The sequence below is a fragment of the Nymphalis io genome, chromosome 14 (assembly GCF_905147045.1).
Source record: "Nymphalis io chromosome 14, ilAglIoxx1.1, whole genome shotgun sequence".
Lineage (NCBI taxonomy): Eukaryota > Metazoa > Arthropoda > Insecta > Lepidoptera > Nymphalidae > Nymphalis > Nymphalis io.
The window spans coordinates 8,444,274-8,467,430 of NC_065901.1; the positions used below are offsets into that span (position 1 = coordinate 8,444,274).

Consider the following 23,157-nt stretch of genomic DNA (forward strand, 5'->3'; position numbering starts at 1 on the left):
TATTCGGATCGATGGACTGCATTGGAGGGGTGAGGTTACCACTGACCGGTTTCATGAGAAGCTTGGAGCGATGCATCACCAGGCGACAGTATTTCGCGTCGTGGCAACCCGGAAACTGCAGGCCCTTCACCTGCGGCCAACACTCCGTTACACCCATACATCCTACATTCACACTCGTATGACCTCATTAGAACCAAACTAAACACGACCTTGCTGCACTTGAAATCTAACCACCTAATTAAGAAAATTATCTTCCTAAAATATACTTACTAAGATCATTGTTACCTCCTAAATATCTCCCTCAGAAAATTCTAAGCTTTTATAGATAAAATACTTATATGTATATTTATAAATAGCCGTAAATTATTGTAATCGCAGAGAAGAGTTTTAGTTTGTTAAAGTACTATAAAAATAAAAGCGAAGCGCTTTGGCGACACGCAACAAGATTACGTAAAAAATAAACACAGAACCCACACCATACCAACTGCCCGTTGCTAGCTGAATGAGTGAATGAATGATATGGATTATCAATAACAATTAGTCAAATCACGGGCACGTATATTAATATTACAAAACGCGATATTTAGTTTTTTCCGGGAATAAATAAATAATTATTATTTCATTCTCTCATTCAAGAAGACATGCCGTTAGTAAATACATCGTGCACGTACTGTGACAACGTACGCTTCGTGACCAGTTGGCTTTGATTGGCTTGCCCTTCGCTCGTGCTGTGAATTTTATAGATTCGAAATTGAAAGTAAACTGAATTGTTTATATAACAAAAAGACAGTTAAAATTAATAAAAATAATATTATATAATACTTTTTATTATTTGTTGACTATATATCACATATACTGTTTGTAAATTTTGGTCGCGAATGTTGTTACGTCTGTGTTAGTATACATTAAGAATTTAGTATAGTATTTAGTAGTATTAAAATAACTAGATGAATTTATTAAATGTTAATTAATGATAAATATTAATAATAATGTTAATTGCTTAACTAATCTAGCCTTTTTTTAATATATATTTTTTTACAATGAATACTTACCACGCTAGCACCTCTTCCGGTCTGGCTGGCCATGCCCACGGGAGCTTGTGGTGCGTTGGGGTTGAGTGGCGAACTGTTACCAGTACCAGGTACAGAACTGCCGTTATTTCTATGGAACAGAAGAAAATTGTTCGAACAAAAACCTAATATATGAAATGAAAATTCAAACAAAATGACAGACCGACTGTCGAAGCTTGAAATATTATTGTCAATCGGATAGTTAACTATATCTGGTGTAACATTTCTGAGCGAGCCACTGACAGTATTTATTGTAAATAAACATTGAAAGTACTGAAGCTACAAGTCATCAACAACTACAACTGATGTCCATCTTATTTTACATTATTTTTAAATTTCGTTACACTATTTGTTTTGTGCAGTATAATTTTACTAACTTATCTTGATGTTGTATAAGCAGGAAGCCGGTGTCCGGCAACGACGCAGGATCTGAGGAGAGAGCTAAAAGATCCACTTCACACTCATCCTCCGCCCAGCAGGCGCCACCTTTCAGTAGCAAGGAAACGTCCATCTCCTGAACTTCTCGAGCCGTAGCGACTGCAAGGAGGCCACCGCCTACCTGAAGGTAGACCATAAAATGTATATGTATTAATATGTCGCATCGTGTATGCTAGGCGAGGTAGGCGAGGTGTGGAGGCCCGTATAGGCGGGCTGACCCTTAGAACGTCACAGTAGCATGCGCAAGCGATCCCGGAGCGCTCCTCGTAAGAAAGACAGAGTACCACTGTTTTTTATGTCGGTGGGTATTCCGATGTCCGGGGCGAACAAGGCGTGTTGGACACCGGCGAGACCCACTCACTACGCGGGCGATAGAAAAAGGTAGGCAAGGTGTAGTTACGCGGTTGAGACAGAAGGCGGCGATGGAGTCCTGCTCCTTGTGTATGATGCGCACGGGCCCGTGCTCGTCGTCCGCGCGCGCCGGCGCCGCGCGCGCCGCGCCCGCCGCGCGCCGCCGCGAGAACACCGCGCGGATGAACACCTCCTGCGCCGCACGACGACATTAACAAAATTACTTGCGATCTTTTTATTCATTGTACTTAAACTTAAAATGTAATTTTTATAATAGGAACACGGGCCTTGAAAAACAGGTTTTAATAAAAATTAAAACTAAACTTCAAAGTAACTAAACAGTGAGCTATCGAATATTACCAAACGAATAATTGCTAGCTCCGGTTTATTGTAAACGAAACGAAACAAAATAAACATTTGTTGTTTTTTCTGAAGAGATATTTTCATCTATTGTTTTGTATATCGGTATGAATTTTCAGATACCAATCACTTACTTGGACTTGTTCTTGTCGAACTAAGAAGTTCCATAGTCGTTGGGCCGGTGCCGTACTAAACAACGCCGTATTAAATGGCGTATTATGTTTTTCCAAGAGGCATCTGAAAATATTTTAAGCAAAAAAAAGAATAAAAAAATTACATAAAACGCACATTACAATTTAGTGATTTTTAAAGTGCGTCACGCTCGTGTACCTGTATTTGTTGATGGGCGGACCAGACGTCTGCTGGTCGGGGAAGCAGCCCGGGATGTAGTTGGGCGGGGCGGCGCGCGACTCCAGCGTCTCAGTGAGTTGTTGCTGCCACTGCTCTACGCGACGGAGCGCCCCGTGCACAGTGGGACTAGTTGTTGCCAATTCTAAGATAATATTATCGGCAATTATTACAGTTATTTTTAAAAAACTAGTAATGCTAGAACGTAAGATCAGCCGCAATTTTTATTAATTGATGGAATGGCACTGGCTTCAAATCTTGCAGCTGCAAGACCCACTTATTCATTAAAAGTTCAAGTCAAATAATAGCTTATATACGTCGGCAATAGTTATCTAAGGCTTATGCTATTTATAAAATTGTGTATATATAACGACGGAGCACCAGAATTTACTTATATAAATTACTCGTCCTATTTATAACCAGTTCTGAACGTTCGATCACATACCAGACATCTCGATCCCGCAGAGCTGCAGGAAGTTCTGCAGCTTGTGCTGCGCGAGTCGCAGCACGGCGACGCGCATCACGTACCACGAGTACGAGTCCGCATCGCAGTGTTCCGTGTTCGGGCCCTTGCGACGCTTCTCAGTTCTGAAAGGTTTATTCATCCAAACGATTACATTATAAATGTGTCGAAATGTCGTGATTTCAATTATTGTGGAACTGAAAGTAAATAATTCTTACTTTATCTACAATTCAAAATAATTAAATAATTTACTTTGTATTAGAGGTGTCGAAGATATCATCGTCGTCTGGTTCGCTTCCACTTTCATCTGCATCTTCGGCTCCTGATTCGGCTGAATCGTAATCATTGTTTTCAGGGTCTTGTTCAGCAGTAGGCTAAAGAAGATAAAATATTTTTACTCCTCAACTACAATAATACTAACTATATATTATTAACTTTCAACTCAAAGATATACCTTTGTGAGTAGGAAAGTCAGTATGCTGCATAGTGGTGGAACAAACTGTTCCCTGTATGTAGGCCGACCTTCTTGAATGTTCTTATGTGGCGCGGTAGGTCCCAAACCTAACAGTCGCATGTGCAACAGAGCTCTCTTTTCCCGCAGGGATGACCAAACCGAGGTGCCTTCGGTTCGCTCAACTAGTTTCGGCTGTAAAAGCATTTATAGAATAGATTTTTTATTATTTATTTACATTATAAACATAATAGATTTAAATGGAAGTTGAATAAAATACAAACTTGTATTATCAAAATTACCTGTGGCTGAGCAGGTGCTGTAGTCAGCAGTCTTCTAACGCCTCCACCGAAGAGCTTCGCATGAGCCTTATTATCTGCAGTATGAGCCGCTAATCTGTACAGTAAGTGCGCGTCTCTAGCCGCTAAGGCCCACCCTAGCAGGGCTAAGTAGACTGCACAGAAAGCTTCCGCTAGAAGGACTGGAAGTCTGGGAGCCTCTTCCTCCTCTGCAGCGCGAAGAGCTAGCCCACGTAGGGCTGACACACCTACGAAAGTTATTTATAATTATCATATATTACTTATTTTTTTAATGTTTTAAATTGTAATATGAAATTATGAAAGTGAAATTAATGACCCCAAATGTATCTGTACTTCATACTTGTTAGAAATGAATCATATTATAAATTACCTGGCCATTTGTTAGGAGGCGTTGTAACTGTAAGATCTTCAGTAGAATATCGCCGCGGTCTGACAAGTAGGTTAGTAGTACCGGGGGTATCGGCAATCATACTAAAAAGAAAAAATAATATTAAAGAAAGCATCGCTTTAGATAATATGATGTTTGAAACGTAACTCTTTTAACAGTATCCTACTTATTTTATCTTAAATATTATTAGTAATTATATTAAAAATGTTTCATGTTGCTCATTACTTAAAAATTAGTCAGATAGAGCGTACCCATCGTAGTGCTGCGTGTGCTTGACGCTGAAGGTGTCGGAGTCGCAGAGGCTCTGGTAGATGCAGGCGGACAGCGCCACCGCCAGCTCCCGCAGCGTGTGCAGGATGCGCGTCGCCGAGCCGCCCGGCACGCCCAGCTCGCCGATCGTGCCCAGCATGTCGTGCGCCACGGCCTGCAACCGCGACCACAGATCATTTATTATATCAAGTTACGACTTTACATTCTCCTGTTACAGTTACAACTGGACGGGGGTGGTTGGTCCACTGTATTAGCGTTTATGCCAATATTTGTAATTTATTTTAGTTATAAGTTCGTCTACGATAACCGAACGCATTGCTTGTAACTAAACGATAATTTTACTATACAAGTCCAAGAGACTTAAAAGTCGTATATAATTTTATCATCTCGTTAATGTTTGGTCAAAGATATTTCGTTAAGAAAGATAAAATGATAGTCAAATAAAATACGTATTGAGCTCAATATTATGAATTCGTTTTTAATTTATTTAAATAATAATTAATCCCGCGAACCTGTAAATGCCTGACGGGATCGGCAACAACGGTGTTGTTCGTGGCCACAGCTGCGGCAAGCAGTGGCAGCGTAGTGGGGAAAGGCAGCGGCGAGAGCAACTGCTGGTGCTGCTTGTCTTGACCCAGTTCTTGCAGCAGCAACACCAGTTCCATGCGCACAGAGGCCAGGCCGCCTCCTCCAGCGCCGTGAAGCGAGCAATACGATAGCAGAGTGCGCAGAAGGGTTTCGTTGGCTAAAATTGTAATTTTACAACATTAAGCAGCGAGTTTATATGTCTAACCTACATATAACTATTGTTATTATTCTAATATTATATGATTACTCAGAAAAATATTAACAGTTGTTTGATTCGAATTAATATATTTAAACTGTCATATATTGTACATTCTGGCTCGTAAGGTCACCTACCTTTCAACCACTTCTTGCGTCGCACCGCTCTCTGCACCTTAGCCTCAAAGTCCGCCTTCTCCCTGATGAGCAGCTGATGCAAGGTGGGCTTGTCCGGCAGCGGCAGCGACTCCCCGTCGGCGCAGATGAGCTCCCCGCCCGCCGCGGCGCCGGGCGCGGACACGTACCCGCACAGGCGGTGCAGCGCCTCCACCTCGCGCTCCAGCCAGATGTACAGCTGGTAGCGGAGGTGACCACCTATTCGATTGCATCAATATTACAGTGCAAAGAATACCATAAAGAAAATTGCCGTATCAAACGCACTGTTATACGAGACTAGTCATGTTTTATTTTATTTTATTTTTGGAAAACATTTTTTTTTTATTATAATCTAATGTATATATACATTATTGAATTGCATATATTAGTTATTTTCCATTTTTAAAAATAATATATAAATAATTAAAAATAATAATATATATTTTAAAAATAATATTTTAAATATTAAAATCTGAAATATGGTACCCTTTATCGATTTTAATATACTTTATTAAGCCCACCGTCAACTTCGAAGCCGGTCGCCAGTGTACTAAGCTCCTCCATCAATATCTTGAGGCAAGCGACAAACTTCAGCTGCTGTGCCATTATATCGACTGTGGGAGGTTCTTCCTCTTTTTCCGTATCAATAGTTTCTTTTACAGCGGGTTCCTCTGTCTTGTTCATTTTTATTTCTATTGGTGGCGTAGACGCTCCCGAACCGGCTGACCTATTATTATACATATTAATTAATTAATATCACTCAAAAAATTAAAGAAGCAAAAATATATATTGCTAATACATTTTATTAATATTATATGCTTATAAATAATTGATTATAATAATATTTTTTTCATTGATAGAAAAGAATTACACCGTAAGAAATAGACATCAAATATTTGAATGTCTAATGTCCAATATCTACTTATATAATTACTTTTTTTTTTGGACACGTTTCCCGGAAAGGAAATAACTCCATAGAGCCCCTTGTCATTCAAAGCAAGGTGCATGGCACCAGACCACGTGGAAGAACGCCATCGACCGATAATAAACCGACCAAATAAAAACAACTGTTGGCGGTCCTTTGCATGAATGCACGAGGCTTACCACTAACAGGGAAATATGACGAAGGCTCGTGAGGCGAATAACATCTGCGCCGAATAATTCATAATACTTCATGGCGACCACGACCGCTCTGACAAGAGTATCACGACGAAGAAGAAGAATGTCCAATGTCAAAATTGTTATAACCAAAAACGCTTGCATACAATCATTCAACATTACTTACTTTTCTTCTTCATCGTCGTCCCAACTAAGAACGAGTTCATCAGTCTTAGTAGTTGCGACTGGAGCGCCCCAGTCTACGTCTACGGCTGGTTTACCCCAATCCATAGTATCTTCTTCTTCTGTTAAAAATAATTGATTTAATACCTGAATACAAAAATATCTTTTTTTTTTTGTACTAAAATAATCTCTAAATGATTATAATAACATGAAAAAATCATGATTCTATAAAGTAAACTTCTTTTTTTTTTCAAATAAATAAATTTAGGTGCTTTCGTATAATTTTAGTTCCGTCCGAGTTACGACCGTGATGTCACAATCGCCAAATCCAAGAGGGAGCCTCTTGGACTCAACTACTTCAGCCCATCGGTGAGACAGGTAAACTAGAAGATCACCGGTGGTGGCTTTACATCTTAAAGGGCCCTTATAAGCCTATTTGAATAAAGAATTATTTCATTTCATTTATCGTATCGTGTATCATACGTAATATATTAGACTGAGTATTTGACTTTCAAAAGAACATAAAATGGTACAAATCAATTTCAATAGGATACAGTCCTTAAGGATTTTTTCAAATACCATTTAAGATTAACAATAAACTTAAGATTTACGTTAAAATGCATTTTGCATCGATACAAACTCTTATGACAACACAATCGGTATTCAACGTATCGAGGCCGTTATTACGAACATTCTGAATTATGTTTATATTAAACGAATACCTATAACTAGCCTGTAACAATTAAACTTTTGATCCTTAAATTAAAAACTTATAAATACAACAAATTTTACTACTAAGGTAAATTTACTGGTGGTAGGGCTTTGTGCAAGCTCGTCTGGGTACGTACCACCCACTCATCAGATATTCTACCGCAAAACAGCAATACTTGATATTGTTGTGTTCCGGTTTGAAGGGTGAGTGAGCCAGTGTAATTACAGGCAATTTTGCAGTCGCACAAGGGACATAAAATCTTAGTTCCCAAGGTTGGTAGCGCATTGGCTGTATAAGCGGTGGTTGACATTTCTTACAATTCCAATGTCTAAGGTCGTTTGGTGACCACTTCCCATCAGGTGGCCCATATGCTCGTCCGCCTTCCTATTCTATAAAAAAAAAAATTAAAATGCTCACGACTATATCTACTTGTTTTCGTTGATAAAATATATGAAAAAAATATGTTTCCCGCGTTCTATTTTTTGATTAGTATGCAATGGTACTGCATAATAATAAATATATGAAAATATATTGTCCAGAAAAGAATTTAAGAACTGGTAACTTTAAAAAAAATGTAAGAAATTAATTTTTGTGGATATCGTAAAAGAATCACTAGTATTTTTATATTTAAAATACGGTTTTTTGAGATCATAAAAAAAATAAGAAACCCCTATCAATTTGGGTATTAAATTAATTAACAAGATAAATAGTTGTGTCTGGCCCACAACTTCCCATTGAACTACCTAAGAGACAATATTATTAAACTTATATATACAATATTTTTTAAACTTTTTTGCAGTTTTTATAGAAACAATGTAGATATGTATAGAATTTAATGAAAGCATAATTAGACCTTGAGAAGTATGATGAAATTTGGCTTTCGGAAAGTATATCGTAAGTATCGTTTCCTATTATAAGACCTACGGAAAAATAAATAGATTTTAAGAATAAAAAAATATCAACTGTGTTAGCAAAAGCCAAAACAAATAAAGACACAACGACGTACAAACGGACGTGAATGAGTCGTACTTTTGACAATCGTGTCTTCAACCAGCTGTCCCGTGTGAATGACGCTGTCGTCCACGGAGGGCGCAGACACGGGCGGCTGCCGGACCTTCTCCTCTCGCACTCGCGCCGGCAGCTTGGAGAGCACCTCGAGAGCCAGCGCCGGACAACCCGCCTTAAAATGTCCGTGCGCCGTTTGGAAGTACAGGCGGCGTTCTAGCCGCGTTATGCCTTCCTCCGCTTCCTGCTGGAGGAGGGCTAGGGTGCCACCCTGCAACCGGTGTTAAGCGTCACTACTCGTCACCGTCTCGGATGATGAGAGCGGGCGGCGGGCGGGCAGGTCTCACCTGGCTGGGCATGTTGTTGCGCTTGAGGCGCGGGTGCGTGCGCAGGTAGACGTAGAAGTTGAAGACGCTGGGCATGGGCTCGTTGTCGCGCGCGGCGTGCAGGCGGCCGGCCGGGCTCAGCAGCGTGTCGAGCGCCTCGCCGTGCCGCTTGAGCTCCCACAGCGCCATGGAGCGCACGAACGGGTCGGGGTGCGCGCGCTCCAGGTCCACGTCGCCCTCCTCGGTGTCGCCGCTGCATGAGGATGAGCTTATTGTGTAACTCGAAAGTACTTTATTGAGTCCTCACTTTCAAAATATCACTGACGATATGTATTTGGTGTATGTAGAAGGAGAAAAGTGACGTAATTCCTTGTGTACATTTTACTCACCCCAGTATCTCGTCCATTAGTAATTTCCTCAAGCTGCTGGGCAAAGTGTTATCCGATTCATATAGACGTGCGACCACCATTGCCAGTTGTAGGTCTCCTAATCGTGTTATGAGTACCTAAAATGTAATTTATTTTTTTAAACTGATAACTTTCCGGTGAAGGAAAACATCATGAGGAAACCTGCATGTGTCTAATTTCACTGAAATTCTGCCACGTGTATTTCACCACCCCGCATTGGAGCAGCGTGGTTTCACCACGCTCTAAGCGCCAAAACCTTCTCCTCAAAAAGGGAGAGGAGGCCTTAGCACAGTGGGACATTCACAGACTGTTACTATAAATTGATAACTTAAAAATGTCTTTTGTTATATTATATTACCTCCAACGCATCTTTCAAGGCTCCACCCAATAAGAAAAATGCTGCCGCATGTTCAAAACGTTGCTTTCCCAGTAAAACGAATGCGTTTTTCAACGCCGCTTTGCGCCATCTATCCTCACCGAAGTCATTCGCAAAGAACTACAAATAAACAATGTAATAATAATTATCAACACACATTACGGCTTCGCAATATGTCTTTTTGGGTTTTAAGTACCGAGGTCATTTTGTCGTCTCGATTGGAGCGGAACAGCCCCCATAGTAGCGTTTTCTTCTTCATGGCTAGGTAGTAGAGCGCGGCGTCCATGGGGTCCTGCTTGGCCATGTAAGAGGCGCGCGCGAGTCGCTCCACACATATTCGCAGCAAGTCCCCGCGCACCCACCAGCCCACGCCTTAAATCGTATATTATAATTAAAATAAAATTATCTATGTACAGGTAAACGCAGACGTGGAATGATTTAAATGCATTTATTTTTATTTCAAATTGAATTAAACAAAACAATTTCACTTTACAACAAATGAGCTTCAGAAGTGATAATAAAGTACGAGTTACCTAATTCTCTCATAGTCGACCACTTCGGCTGCCCCTTGGTGTAACCCGGCACGAGAGCGAGCAGTTGCTCGTGCGTCTCCGAGTGGAAGGCCCACACGAGGTTGCAGGTGCCGACGCCGGTGCGCTGCAGCGTGGCGCGCTGGGCCAGCGGTAGGCAGCGCAGCAGGTAGCCGTAGTGCTTCATAGCGAGGAGGAATCGCAGCCCGCAGTCGTCTAATGAGTCTGTTGCAAGGTCATATCATGAAAATGGAACCAAGAACTGTAAGTGCTGTATTGATTGTCACTTTTTATAATATAGGTTCACATACGGCAAATGGGTCTCATGATTTTAAGCAGTCACAACCGCTCATATTGACGATGTAAGAAATATTAACCATTATTTACATCACCAATGCGCCACCAACCTTAGGACATAAGATGTTATGTTTCTTGTGGCTCTACTTACAATTCACTCACTCTTTAAACGGGACCGCTATACTAAGTATTGCTGTTCGGCGTTGGAACATGTGCTGAGTAGGTGGTACCCACCCAGAGGGACTTGTACAAAACCCTACGACCAAATAAAGCCATAAGACCTTAAAACATCTTTGTCAGTCAACATCTTTGCATCAAGGGGAGAACTGTTCATAAGGTGAAATATTTTTCAGTCTGTCCGTCTTCTTACTAAAGTAAAAGAAATACCAGGTAGTATCTCTTGTCCGGCGCCCTGAGCCACATCTACTCTCGCGTTGTTCGTTAGCCGCTCTGCGAAGTCCGCGTCGCATGTAGACACCGTATCCGCTAGAGCGAGCAGATGCATCTGGTCCAGTGAGCTCAATCCGGGGAGGTGCGTATGAGTTAGGAGCCGCGAGAGGATGCGTCCTATACGCAAATAAAACAGTCATGTAAAATATCTATATTTTACATAAATTATCAATGTTTTTTAATTATTTAGAAACCTATAAATTATTGTCTTAAAATAATACGATATATATACATAGATAATCTGTGTAAAATACCTTGTCGTGGTCCAAAGTGTGAAAGGGGCTGTCGTTCCGGCATCGAAGGTCGACGGTCGATGCCTTCGTCCTCGCCTAGCAAAAGAGCATCAAGATCTTCTTCTACTTCCATAGTTCCTTCAAATAGTTCATTATAATCCTGGAATAAGTTTGTTACTTTAAATTATAGTCCATATATTCTAAAAACATGTTGAGCATATTTAATTTATTTTAACGTTTAATTTGTGTTGGTTTTTGCCTTTAGCTTTATCTTATAATTAAATTGACTATATAAGAATATTCAAGGAGTTAATTCGATTTAAAATGAAATAAATAAAATGAAACTGGTTGCCTGTGATTTCAAAATAACTATTTTTGAGTTACCAAAACCAAAAAATGCTATCTTTTTTATTTTATTCTACTGCTAACTATAACTCAACGTTTTCGTCACAAATGGAATTCATTCCACGCTGACGAAACCGTGGATATTGCTAGTGTTAAATAAATCAAATGTGATAATATTTACCTTAGCTTCTTGAATAGTGGACGGATGATGTGCGGACTCCTTGTCCGCGACAAGTAAGGTCCAGAGAGGTAATGGCGGTACTGATGTCAGCTCTGCATAATCGAGCTGCACATCTTCGGTTATCTATATATAAGCATTGTTATTAAAAACGAATTTAAGATTTCGTTTATACCATTTAAAAGATTATTTTGTGTAGTCAAGATGCTTATGGTGCAAATATGTGCAAGGTATTGCGAAAATTATGTATTAAAAAAAAATTAAAATTTTACTAAAGTATCAAAGCAAATAAGAAATTAACTCAATAGTTAATTGCCAAAATTGGAATTTATAAAATAAAACGTTACCGAAAATTCGTTTCCCTCGCTTTCCCGTTCAAGTAATCGATATCGGAGAGCTCGAACGCATTATTCTCCTCGAAATTTTAAAAATAAAAAACAAACAACAGATATAAGATGCGTAATGTGTGAAGCGTAAGTGAAGCCTATACCTGTGCGGCGCCATCTAGCGGCGAGGCGGCGCCCGCGGCGAACGACACGGACAGCGTGCGCGACCGCGACCACCCGCGCTGCAACACACGTACACGTGCACCATGCGCATACACACCTACACAAGCCGTGGCGGGACCCGCGACATCCCACTGGGATTTGTGCCACTATGCTATTCCACGCGCTCGTTTTTAAATTAGAACTGCCATACTAATACTGTTTCGAATGCATAGTCATACGTAATTCAGAAACCTACGTAAACAGACTCAAATTGACGTCGCGTTCCCTTAATAGCTTAGTCTATTTTTCTTTGTAAATGTAACAGTACTAATAATAACTTTTTACAGTGTAAAACAACAATCAAGTTTCCATGAAATAAACTCTAAAATCATTTCTCATATTGATTTTATTAAATAATGAAGTAACTTATTGATCGCAATAGTTTCAATTGGAAACTGTAAAATATCTGTTTGCGTTGTTTATACGTAAGTCTTAAAACGGGTTGCGCAAAATATATCTCGTACGTTAATATGTAATCATAATAAACTATCAATAATTTGTCGTATGGCAGCTCTACTTAGTGCATTTCGATATAAGCAATGCCAGAACGGATATAAAACGTTCTTGATCTCAGATCACATCGTAAGCAGTGTTTTGACGGCCATTTGCTTTTATTACATCACAGTGTAAATGCTTGTTACGAACATATGACACGCTTGATTTCATTATAACTACGGTGAAAGCGGTACGATTTATTTACATTAGAAAACTATGTATCCTTTTCTAATAAATCTATTTATCAATTATTTTTCGACAAATGATTAAAATAACGTGATGTAAGTTAAGCTTGAAAAATTCAATTAATACATTGGGATAAGTAAATGATTAAAACTTGTGATAAAATAGTGACTTATAGTTTTATAACAATGCATTTAAGCAACATTCATGTGACACGCATATCAACATAAATAAAAAAACTTTTTATACCTGTCTAGATAAACTATCCTCGTCACCTTGGGAACTACGACTCGTGTATGTACCACCCATACACCTAATTAAAGGAAATATAATCAAATTAATGAAAAAGTAAATCAAGTTACACCAATAAAATATTTGCTCAAAATTACCTGACTAAATGAGCGAGAATGGCTTTGACCCATCGAATTTTTCCGCTATTAAGTAGCTCCATCAGTTGCTTGGGATGATACTGTGGTAACACCGGACAAGCCATTTGTGATGCTTCGAATAAACCATAGTCTGGCATGTAGTCCAGAAGAGGCTAAAAATAATATTAAAAATAAAATGAAATGCAAAATCTTTTAATAGTTCGGCTCGGTTAATCTTCTAAAATATCATCAATTTATTTAACTGTTTCCACTTATAAAGAAATTGAAAACTTTTATAATCTAAAAAGGTGTTTATTTAATGACACGACAACTTAAAAAAAATGTTTTGCGATCGTCGGTGACTTTCTAAAGAAATACAAAAATTGCAAGCTCGGATATTATCACCCAGTGGAAAGGCATCAATAAATATCATCACGATCAAAGAAGGTATGTAAAAGTCAAAGATCAAAAATATTTTATTACTGTTTGAAAATGTGTCCTATATGAGTATGTGAAAACTTACTTGTGGTTGATCGGGTTGTGTTTTGTTTCTTCTTCTAGCATCGCGTTCTAACAGCTGGAGATTAATAGACGACACCCGTTGTAAGTGCGGTGCGGATATCCGTAAATCAGAATCACGGAGTGCACGCGATTCACCGCCTTCCTCTTGTTCCTATATTTCAAGTAAATAACGTCAAACATAAATTAAATTAAAACTATATGCTTTTAATGAAGAATAATTGAATTTACGGTTAAAGACATTTATTTTCTCAAAAGATTTACATTAAAATCACTTATAGAGAAAATTACAGAACAATTAGAAATAAAATAATAATAATTAAATCGAGTAGGCGTACATAGTAAAACAGTGAATGTTACAATAACCTAATAATGATAATATCATAATAATATCAGTACAGTGCAAGTAAGTACGGGTAGTTTGTGATGTAAATGAGGGTAGTCCAGTAAAAAGAAAATATAAAAAATAAATAAATAATAGTGCGTATACAAAGCAATGACAAGTAAGGGAGGTTACACATTAGACTCATCTGATGTTTTAAGATTTTATATTTTTAAATTTTGGTGTGCGATTGTTCATTATATAGACAGGCAATGCACAAAATATAATATATGTATTTATTTACGATAATGCTTATAAATATACATATATAAATCAACTAATTTAATATTAGATGATTATTGTTATATGTATAATTGATTATAAAGAATTTAAATAAAACGACCAGCTAAAATAAGGTATCTTATTGCCTGGCGTATTTATGTACCATAAACCATCGTTATACCTGATTCATTGCTTGTCCAGAAGAAATCTGAGGAGTTTCGGGCTTCCACTGCGAGTAAACATGCATTTCAGAGTCCATTCCAACAACTAATATTCCGTCTCGGACCCAAGATATCTGCATTGGTAAAGGTGGCAAACCATCGGCCGTCTTCAATTGGATTCTTCGTAGCTGCATCCAGCGTATTTCCTCAACGAATAACGGTGCAGCTAACGAAGACGCTTTCCGGAGTATTGGCCGGTTATTATTTATTGATTCTTTCATAGCCTAAAAGAACAATTCATTATTATATTAATATAGATTTTTTTTTTATAATTTTATAATTTATTAATTAGTTGTTAGCGATTCGTTTACTTTTGGGAGGGTCAGTAAATTTACCTTTAAATTAGCTTGCGCCAAGTCACTAGAAACTGGTGTGAAAAGAAGCACGCGGGAACCAACGGCAACCGTCAATATGTGCGATCCATCTTCCTTAGACACCCAGTCGAGTTGGACGAGATGTTTCTGAGTGAGCGGGCACGTGTTGCCGTTCTCCATAATGCTCCGGCGCAAAGACTGGAGAGTACTGAACGACGGGACCGCTAGAAGACCGGCCGACTTGCCGGTATCGCCCTCGCCGTTGCGGTTATTGCGGCTCTCGTCGGAGGACAACGTTTGTAACACCTGTAGTATATTACAATTTTTAAACAAGTTCACAATCCCAGGACGGCAGCGTCGTCCTGCGTGTAATCCGAGGTACATATTATTATCATCAGAATCACAAGCATAGCATAAAAGAGCGGTGACCTGCGTCAGCCTCTGCTTCTTCTGCATGAAGGAGGTGTCGTGCAGATAGGAGAGGTCGATCTGCGTGTCGGCGCAGACGCCCACGCGCGGCAGGCTGACGTTGCGCAGCGGGATGGTGTCCTCGAGCAGCCACTCGGCGCCGCCCGTGCTCTCGCACTCGTAGACGCACACGCACAGGTTGACGAAGCGCGCGTCGGGCGCGGCGCCGCCGGGCGCGCGCGGCCGCGTGAAGGAGCGCCCGCACTTGTACGCGCACGCGATGCGGCCCGAGTACGCCGCGCTGATGTGCAGCGGCTGACCTGCGGGCGGCCGGGTTAGCGGGGCACTGCGACCAACGGGCCGGATCTACTGAACTCTTACCTGGAATGTCTATGGTAGACTCTTGATCCTTGTTCATCATTTCCCACTCCTTCCACGTGTACTCGAAATCGTCGTTTTCCTTTTTACTAACGTTACATTTCCAAAACCTGCACGAGTACGTTTTGCTGCTATAGTTTTTCAGATTATTTACAAAATTGTATTTTATTGTAATAAATGTACCGCACATACCTTAAGGTGCTGTCGGAACAAGCCGTGGCTAGTATGTATGGCGCTAAACAGGCTGGATAAATAGAGGCTGAACTCAGATGTCCTGCAGCAGGAGTTGCGTGAATTACATCAACGCCATCGGGCAGCGACAGCGGACACTCGCATACCTGATAACAACAAATATCTTCAATGGTCTATTCGGTACTTTTCTGGTATATACATTATTTTATCAATATTTATTTTATATTATAATAGTATAACATCATCGAATCGTGCCTTTTTAGTTGTGATAGAGAGGTGTGAATTAACAGCGGGTGCAGCAGGTCGGTCTGTATCCATTGACACAGAATTCTTTCTAGATTCTCCTTCTTCCTCTTGCACTAGGGCACTATCCGGCACGTACATCATACTATTTGTAAAATCATCTAAAATAAATAGAAATTGCATTTTTAATAACGTATAGAAGAGATAAAAACGTTATATAAAAATAATATTTAGATATATACTATTGACTGGTGAAAGTTAAGACGAAAAAATTTGCATATTTTACCAGAAGGATCAGCCTGGGAAGATACAGTAAGTCTCCACATATGTACCGTAGAGCCACCATCAGTTCTTTCTAAGACAACGATATAAAACGGTTCATTGAAAACCGCAGCCTTTCTCAAATCTACTATTGCTTCTAAACCAGCTTCTGTGATTGTGTTGACTTCAGGACCTTCTACGCCTGAATCCGAACTTTCTGTATCGCTTGTTGTTCGTTCACCTTTAAAAACAATTATGTTAAATAAAATTTTTATATCCATTTACAAGGTTTAATATAAAATAATATTTTTATAATATATCTAGACTAGAAAACATAAAACGGTTAACACAAAATATTAAAAGTAGTATTCAATTAGTTGCTAGCTTATTTTTATATTTAGTATAAATTCAGACGACAGAGTCAAATAAGACATTTTTAATAGAATTACGATTATAATAACAACAATAAAAAAACACAGCCGAATTAAAGAATATTATATTGGTTACCGGTAATTAATTGCTCTTGAAACACGTGCAACAGTTGTGTGTTGTGCCAGTCGTGTGTCGCGTCGGCGATGGCGTGCAGCTGGATAATGGCGCCGGGTCGCGCCGTGGACTGCTGGGACACGATCTTGATGCGGTCGTGCAGAGGCACTCCGCCGTCTTCGATCGTTGAATCCGACGACATCGACATGGTGTCGTGATGCTGGCGAAACATTTTATAAGTTAAAAAGTGTACGAAACCAACCAACCAACTAACAAATGGAACATCTAATACTATTTGATGAGTTTAACGCATCGATGACAACATTAGCCAAGTCCCAAATTGTCAAGGCTTACGCATATGTCACATATTAACACTTAAATGTAGTGTGTAATAACTATTAAATACGTAACCAAGGATCACGTTAATATTGTACTGACTTACCAGTACATCTTTATGGCGCCTTTCCGAGGTAGCGATCTCAGCTAGTAACGTCCGCGCATCGATAACCGCTTGAAACAGTCTTAAGCTTTCACCGTCACTGGCCACGAAACAGGCGGAAGGAGAATTTGACAAATTTCCAAGTGTAGTGCTAAAAATAGATCATAGTAAATTAATAATAATTTTTCAGTTTGAGTTACGTTTTTATCCCCGATGTAAAAAGAGGGTTATAAGTTTAACGTCTGTAGATACTGCCTGCGATTTTGATATATTTTTTTATAGAATAGGAAGGCGGACGATATGGGCCACCTGATGGGAAGTGGTCACCAACGCCCTTAGACATTGGCATTGTAAGAAATGTCAACCACCGCTTATACAGCCAATGCGCTACCAACCTTGGGAACTAAGATTTTATGTCCCTTGTGCCTGTAATTACACTGGCTCACTCGCCCTTCAAACCGGAACACAACAATAACAAGTACTGCTGTTTTGCGGTAGAATATCTGATGAGTGGGTGGTACCGACCCAGACGAGCTTGCACAAAGCCCTACCACCAGTAGTAGATATATGTATATAGTAAGTTTAGTATATTGAGTGATACTAGTACACAGCCACGAACCTCGGCAGCAGCGTAGGCAGCCAGGCCACGTTGCTGAAGGCGGACAGGTGCGGCGAGTTGACGCGCGCCAGCTCGGCCACGCCGCCCGACTTGCCCAGCGGGCCCACGCACTCCACGCGCCACATGATGAGCTCCGAGCACAGCCCGCCCGCCGCCGCGTCCACGTCCGCGCCCGCCGTGTCGCGCTCGTTGTCTGCGGGCAACACCAGCCCCGGTTAAACAGTCACGCGACCGCGGTGGCCTAGCAACTCACGACCGATAGAGAAGTCACAGGTACTTCAACTAAGTTTGCTCCCCATGTTTTGACCTGTTATATAAAAAATCCGAACACAATTACCTGATATATTGTGGTGACTTGTAGTAAGTAATAATGGTAATACTGGATGGCATGTGATGTCGTTAACTCTAAATCTATGTCCGGATGCTCTAGAAGCGTGTCCGATTGATAGCACCTGAAAAAAATTAACAGTGTTTTGTAATTAAATAATATTTCTTGTAAGAATGACAAAAATAAATATTACATTTTTTTAAGACTCAATTATCGTTCTACTAGTTACTCTTTAAAGTGTAAATTTTGAAAAGAGTTTAATTTAATTTAAAAATTATTTACCTGTGAAAATTTCGATTTGTCATCGAATGTTAATTGCCACAAGTTCAATGTTCCATTAGTGTGATTCGTCACCATTGAGATGACGGGCGCAGACTCCAAAACGTCTCCCTCTTGATTTTCATTGTTTTCTTCTGTAGCGACACTTGATTTTCTTTTCATTTCATTATTATGCTCCTCTCGCGTACCTAGAATAAAATTAATAATCAGATAACAGTTGCTAACTAAGTGCATCAGTCAAACTGATATATTCATACTGTTGTCCTGTTGGGTAGCTTTGTCGTCGCCCTGTGGCCACTCCGTTTCCTCTTTTTCTTCTTGTACGCTCGCTAGGGGTGTCGTAACAGTTTCGCCTTGAGGTTGACCTGATTAAAAAATGGTTTATTACAATTTAAGAACCTTTCACATTACAACTTAGGTCCAATGGCCGACGGAGCATCGACGGTGTGCAGTAGTACATATTTCTTACATGATGAGTGTGTATATTTTTTATTTTATAGAATAGGAAGGCGGACGAGCATATGGGCCACCTGATGGGAAGTGGTCACCAAACGCCCTTAAACATTGGCATTGTAAGAAATGTCAACCATCGCTTATAGCTAATGCGCCACCAACCTTGGGAACTAAGATTTTATGTCCCTGGTGCCTGTAATTACACTGGCTCACTCACCCTTAAAACCGGAACACAACAATATCAAGTATTGCTGTTTTGCGGTAGAATATCTGATGAGTGGGTGTTACCGACCCAGAGCTTGCACAAAGCCCTACCATCAGTAGATATATAAAGCAGTAGTCATAAAGGTCAAGTAACACGCAAAGTGCGCACGCACCGGGCGACACGGGCTTGGTGCGGTGGCGCACGTAGAGCGGCTGCGCGGCGGCGTGGTACAGCGCGGCCGGCGTGCACATGGTGGTGGCGTCGCCCAGCGGGAAGGCGGACGGGATGCGCGCCGAGAACGACACCTGCGCCTGCCGGATGGCGCCCGCCTGCAGCTCGTCCAGCCACTCGCACACCCTGCCGGTCATCGTTCGACCACAATTAGCGAGCATATTTACAACATACATATAAAGCATCTACAAATGAACTTATAAAACAATAATAACATATCTAATATGCAGGTCAATTACATGTACATAGCCCTTCCAGATTCATAAATAAAAAAAATATATATAAAATATTATAATAATTCATTAAGTTTTCCAAAAATTTTTGTAATTTTTCTATTATTTTATATAATTTACTATTCTTATTTTATCTCACCATATGAGGAAGCTGCCGTCGACGGGATGTATAGAAAACAATAAATCTGGACTCTGGTGCCAGTCCCGCAGCAGGGCCTCTATTTTAGCATCAAGCGAATCTGGTAGATGCGTACATGTGACGTCCGTCGCTATCGAGTTTATAGATGTTGTGTTGGATAAGCTGGGGTGACTGTGGTTGCCACTAGCTGGAGAAATAATAATTTTTATATTAAACTATATAAAATAATAACTAAATTATTTAAAAAATGCTGTAAGAGCGCACCTATTTCTATACCATTTTTTTGGTCGACGACCAGTGGTATTTAATCTTATTTCGCATTACACATATTCAAATATTAAAGATTAGCAATTTTGCGTTATTATAGTAATATAGTAACAGCCTGTTAATGTCCCACTGCTGGGCTAAGGCCTCCTCTCCCTTTTGAGGAGAAGGTTAAGGTTTGCGTTATTGATCTTAAAAAAGTATATTACGTTTACATTTTCGTTTTACTAAAACGGTTAAAAGATTATTTGATTATAATTAATTGGTTACACGTTATTATTATATTATTTTTAGAAGCGTTATGAATAATTTAAGTTATATAAAAGAAAAGAAAAAACCATTTTTAAGATAAATAACTCAATTTCGATTATAAGCACTAAAAGGGCAATAACCTTATTATAATATCTACAGCTGCTACATTAATATTACCTGGTTGTTCGTCACTATTGCTGTTATCTTCGGATAGGACTTTAGTTAAATTTTGGCTCGGTCGTCTATGTCCTACATAGCAGCATGAAATAGGCAGTCGCAATAAAAATACAAAGCAATTATTCACTTTATAACGCGTCTAATTATATTGAAAGGAAATTATTTAATGATTGCGTTTTATTTATCTAAGCTAGTGAAGCATGTTTGATTGATTATTTGAATATATCCCGAAAATTTAGGCTATAACATAAATACGTTTATATATTTATGCGAAATTGGGCCTATCTTTTTTACCTTCACATATAGTGTACGGTTAAGGTGAAAGATAGATGAAAATAAACGACAGTTTACTATAATAAGCTAAATTGCATTAGTTATAGTACATGGATATTTTTTTCTACGCCTCGAACGCAGTCTGTTGGTATTTTCGTCTGACTTACTAACTCAGTTATATGGAATATGTATTTTTAAAAAAATCGATTTGTGTTACATGTTCACCAAAAATGGTTGACATTATGAAATTAAGGTTTCTATGCCTTACAATACAATTATAGCGTAGTATACTACAAAACGCGTATCACTTTTACAAAAGCAACTTTTGAATGTTTTTCTATAAAATATACTTAACAAAAGTATATGAAATATATAAAGCTTATATTGAAATAAATTGAAATAATTAACTGCATACTTGTTTCATTCTCTCCATCCGGATGTGTTGTGTGTTCTGACCCAGAACCTCCCTCATCCGTTTCTTCTTTATCTAAAATCTGAACCGACATAATAATTTAAACATAAATAATAATGTTAATCAAGAAAGCGATTTGATTATATACTTTCGTCAGTCAATTATATATTTGGATACATATACGTATTACGTAATTTTTTGTCGATAGATACTTACGTCATAAAAATGTATAAGAGGGTTATGAAGAAAATAGTACTTTTTTATATCATAGGTAAACCGACGGGCAATAGCCACTAGATCGTAAATAGTAATCAGCGCCCGTAGACATTGGCACCGTAAGAAATTTTAACTATTTCCTACATCGCCAATGCGGCACAAATCTTGGGAACTAAGATGTTATGTTCCTTGTCTCTGTTATTATTACACTGGCTCACTCAGCCTTCAAACTAGAACAAAACAATATTGAGTATTGCCGTTTGGCGGCAGAATAAGTGATGAGTGTGGGTGGCACTTACTAAGACGAGCTTTCACAAGGCCCTACAACCAAGAAAATTTGTAATCACACTTAATTTACTTACTTTTTTAGTAAGATCGTGTAGTATCGCCTCAGCTTGGCTCGTGAAGTGCATCTCCTTATTGTGTAACCAGTGCAATATGAAGCGACCGCCGCCAGCAAGCGACGGTACAAGCGGGATGTCGGTTTCCGCGTTGATAGATGCCGCTAGATGAAAATGGAGACCTGGGAAAATATTATACGATCAGCAATTGTAATTCGATTCATAAATGAAAAAATAATATAAAATAAAATACAAATGATCCTTTTAAACTTCATTTTTGTGTTAACTGAATAACTATTATCACTTGGTAGTAAAAAGTCAATACTGACCTCCGGTGTAGGACGTAGTGTGGGAGGGATTATGAAAATCGTGCGCACTGTACGTGGAGGGGAGCGTGGGTATCGGCGCTCCCGGCTGCTTCGACGACTGCGCCGTCCGCCGGATGTGGAAACATGTTCTGTGTTACGAACGAAATATTTATTGTATAGTACTATCAACACGTTACTTAAAAACGTTGGCGCAACTTTTATGTTTCATTTTTAAATGTGTAATTCAATCACATCTTTGTTATTCTTGCAACCAGTCTTTACCAGCTGTTCTGCGGCATGCAGATTCTGAATAACTATTCACTGGATTCAATAGCTGCGCCCAGTGTTGAACTCACTTCATGTGCTTCAAGCGCTGCATAAAGCGGTGCTTGTGTCGGTGCGTGGCGCGCTGTCGGCGCGGCGGGGAGCGCGCGTGCGCGGTGACGCAGCCACCCCACTCGTCCTCCGGGAGAAGCGTCTCCGCCCACACGCGGCAGATGTTGTCCACGCATGACGTCACTAACACGTTGCCTACGCTGCCCCTGTAAAGATCAAGTCAAACTATCAGCGCTGCAATGCGTATTCGTTGCACGTATAATATTAATTAATTAATATATGAATGAGTAGAAAGATTTATTTAAAACTCACTTGGGCATATACTTGCTGGTTTTTCGCCATGACAGATGTGTGACGGCCCGCGGGTGTGCTACGTAAATGAACGTGTAGTTCAGATCGGGTGGGTTGTGTTCGCTATTCGCTTGAACTAATACTGCAAAGGAACATAACAAACAAATAGTTATAAATAATATAGTCTTAGTACACGAAAAGCACACGGCATCAGTAATTAATAATAACCGATAACATAAAAATGGGATCATCTCAAGGCATACCTTTATTTTGATACCATATCTTGACGAGCCTATCGTTGACGCCGGAGGTGGCGAACAGCACGCCGTCCGGAGAGAACGCGAGATGGTGCGCAGGCGTCGCTGTGTGACATTGCCATACACATATCCAATCCTGCAATAAAAGTGTATTCTTGTACAAACTAACTTTAACATTTATTTTTACGATACATTACTATATATAGTATAAATTTGACACGTAACATGAGTTGTTTAATATTGTATTTTGATAATATTAAAAGTATACCATTAATAACAAAACAACAACAAGTAGAACAGTTTATCTATTGCAAGCAAGTCTTCACATTATTTAGCTGATATTTAA

General features: G+C 39.5%; 1 protein-coding gene across 3 annotated transcripts in view; it reads right to left on the minus strand.

Annotated features, from left to right (window-relative positions):
• Positions 1 to 23,157, minus strand: part of LOC126773189 (dmX-like protein 2) — a 36,368-nt gene that overhangs the window by 5,598 nt on the left and 7,613 nt on the right. The window contains exons 5-54 of one of the 3 annotated variants that reach the window (XM_050493910.1): positions 22,818 to 22,947; positions 22,576 to 22,696; positions 22,284 to 22,469; positions 21,949 to 22,076; positions 21,641 to 21,801; positions 21,066 to 21,144; positions 19,685 to 19,871; positions 19,254 to 19,438; positions 18,681 to 18,788; positions 18,427 to 18,611; positions 18,154 to 18,268; positions 17,817 to 18,009; positions 17,201 to 17,348; positions 16,780 to 16,978; positions 16,298 to 16,513; positions 16,024 to 16,172; positions 15,769 to 15,914; positions 15,580 to 15,686; positions 15,220 to 15,518; positions 14,812 to 15,096; positions 14,437 to 14,700; positions 13,656 to 13,805; positions 13,154 to 13,305; positions 13,014 to 13,077; positions 12,029 to 12,106; positions 11,542 to 11,664; positions 11,037 to 11,175; positions 10,720 to 10,899; positions 10,039 to 10,260; positions 9,702 to 9,877; positions 9,488 to 9,625; positions 9,112 to 9,227; positions 8,744 to 8,975; positions 8,421 to 8,667; positions 6,684 to 6,801; positions 5,920 to 6,125; positions 5,381 to 5,617; positions 4,972 to 5,204; positions 4,441 to 4,613; positions 4,172 to 4,272; positions 3,784 to 4,028; positions 3,485 to 3,676; positions 3,283 to 3,404; positions 3,013 to 3,155; positions 2,550 to 2,712; positions 2,354 to 2,456; positions 1,909 to 2,052; positions 1,448 to 1,629; positions 1,053 to 1,161; positions 672 to 728 (exon numbers count right to left, since the gene is read on the minus strand). In XM_050493910.1, coding sequence (XP_050349867.1) covers positions 672 to 728; positions 1,053 to 1,161; positions 1,448 to 1,629; positions 1,909 to 2,052; positions 2,354 to 2,456; positions 2,550 to 2,712; positions 3,013 to 3,155; positions 3,283 to 3,404; positions 3,485 to 3,676; positions 3,784 to 4,028; positions 4,172 to 4,272; positions 4,441 to 4,613; positions 4,972 to 5,204; positions 5,381 to 5,617; positions 5,920 to 6,125; positions 6,684 to 6,801; positions 8,421 to 8,667; positions 8,744 to 8,975; positions 9,112 to 9,227; positions 9,488 to 9,625; positions 9,702 to 9,877; positions 10,039 to 10,260; positions 10,720 to 10,899; positions 11,037 to 11,175; positions 11,542 to 11,664; positions 12,029 to 12,106; positions 13,014 to 13,077; positions 13,154 to 13,305; positions 13,656 to 13,805; positions 14,437 to 14,700; positions 14,812 to 15,096; positions 15,220 to 15,518; positions 15,580 to 15,686; positions 15,769 to 15,914; positions 16,024 to 16,172; positions 16,298 to 16,513; positions 16,780 to 16,978; positions 17,201 to 17,348; positions 17,817 to 18,009; positions 18,154 to 18,268; positions 18,427 to 18,611; positions 18,681 to 18,788; positions 19,254 to 19,438; positions 19,685 to 19,871; positions 21,066 to 21,144; positions 21,641 to 21,801; positions 21,949 to 22,076; positions 22,284 to 22,469; positions 22,576 to 22,696; positions 22,818 to 22,947 — 8,136 coding nt within the window. The remainder of the gene's footprint in view (positions 1 to 671; positions 729 to 1,052; positions 1,162 to 1,447; positions 1,630 to 1,908; positions 2,053 to 2,353; positions 2,457 to 2,549; positions 2,713 to 3,012; positions 3,156 to 3,282; positions 3,405 to 3,484; positions 3,677 to 3,783; positions 4,029 to 4,171; positions 4,273 to 4,440; positions 4,614 to 4,971; positions 5,205 to 5,380; positions 5,618 to 5,919; positions 6,126 to 6,683; positions 6,802 to 8,420; positions 8,668 to 8,743; positions 8,976 to 9,111; positions 9,228 to 9,487; positions 9,626 to 9,701; positions 9,878 to 10,038; positions 10,261 to 10,719; positions 10,900 to 11,036; positions 11,176 to 11,541; positions 11,665 to 12,028; positions 12,107 to 13,013; positions 13,078 to 13,153; positions 13,306 to 13,655; positions 13,806 to 14,436; positions 14,701 to 14,811; positions 15,097 to 15,219; positions 15,519 to 15,579; positions 15,687 to 15,768; positions 15,915 to 16,023; positions 16,173 to 16,297; positions 16,514 to 16,779; positions 16,979 to 17,200; positions 17,349 to 17,816; positions 18,010 to 18,153; positions 18,269 to 18,426; positions 18,612 to 18,680; positions 18,789 to 19,253; positions 19,439 to 19,684; positions 19,872 to 21,065; positions 21,145 to 21,640; positions 21,802 to 21,948; positions 22,077 to 22,283; positions 22,470 to 22,575; positions 22,697 to 22,817; positions 22,948 to 23,157) is intronic. The other 2 variants (XM_050493913.1, XM_050493912.1) reach the window with 2 other exon arrangements.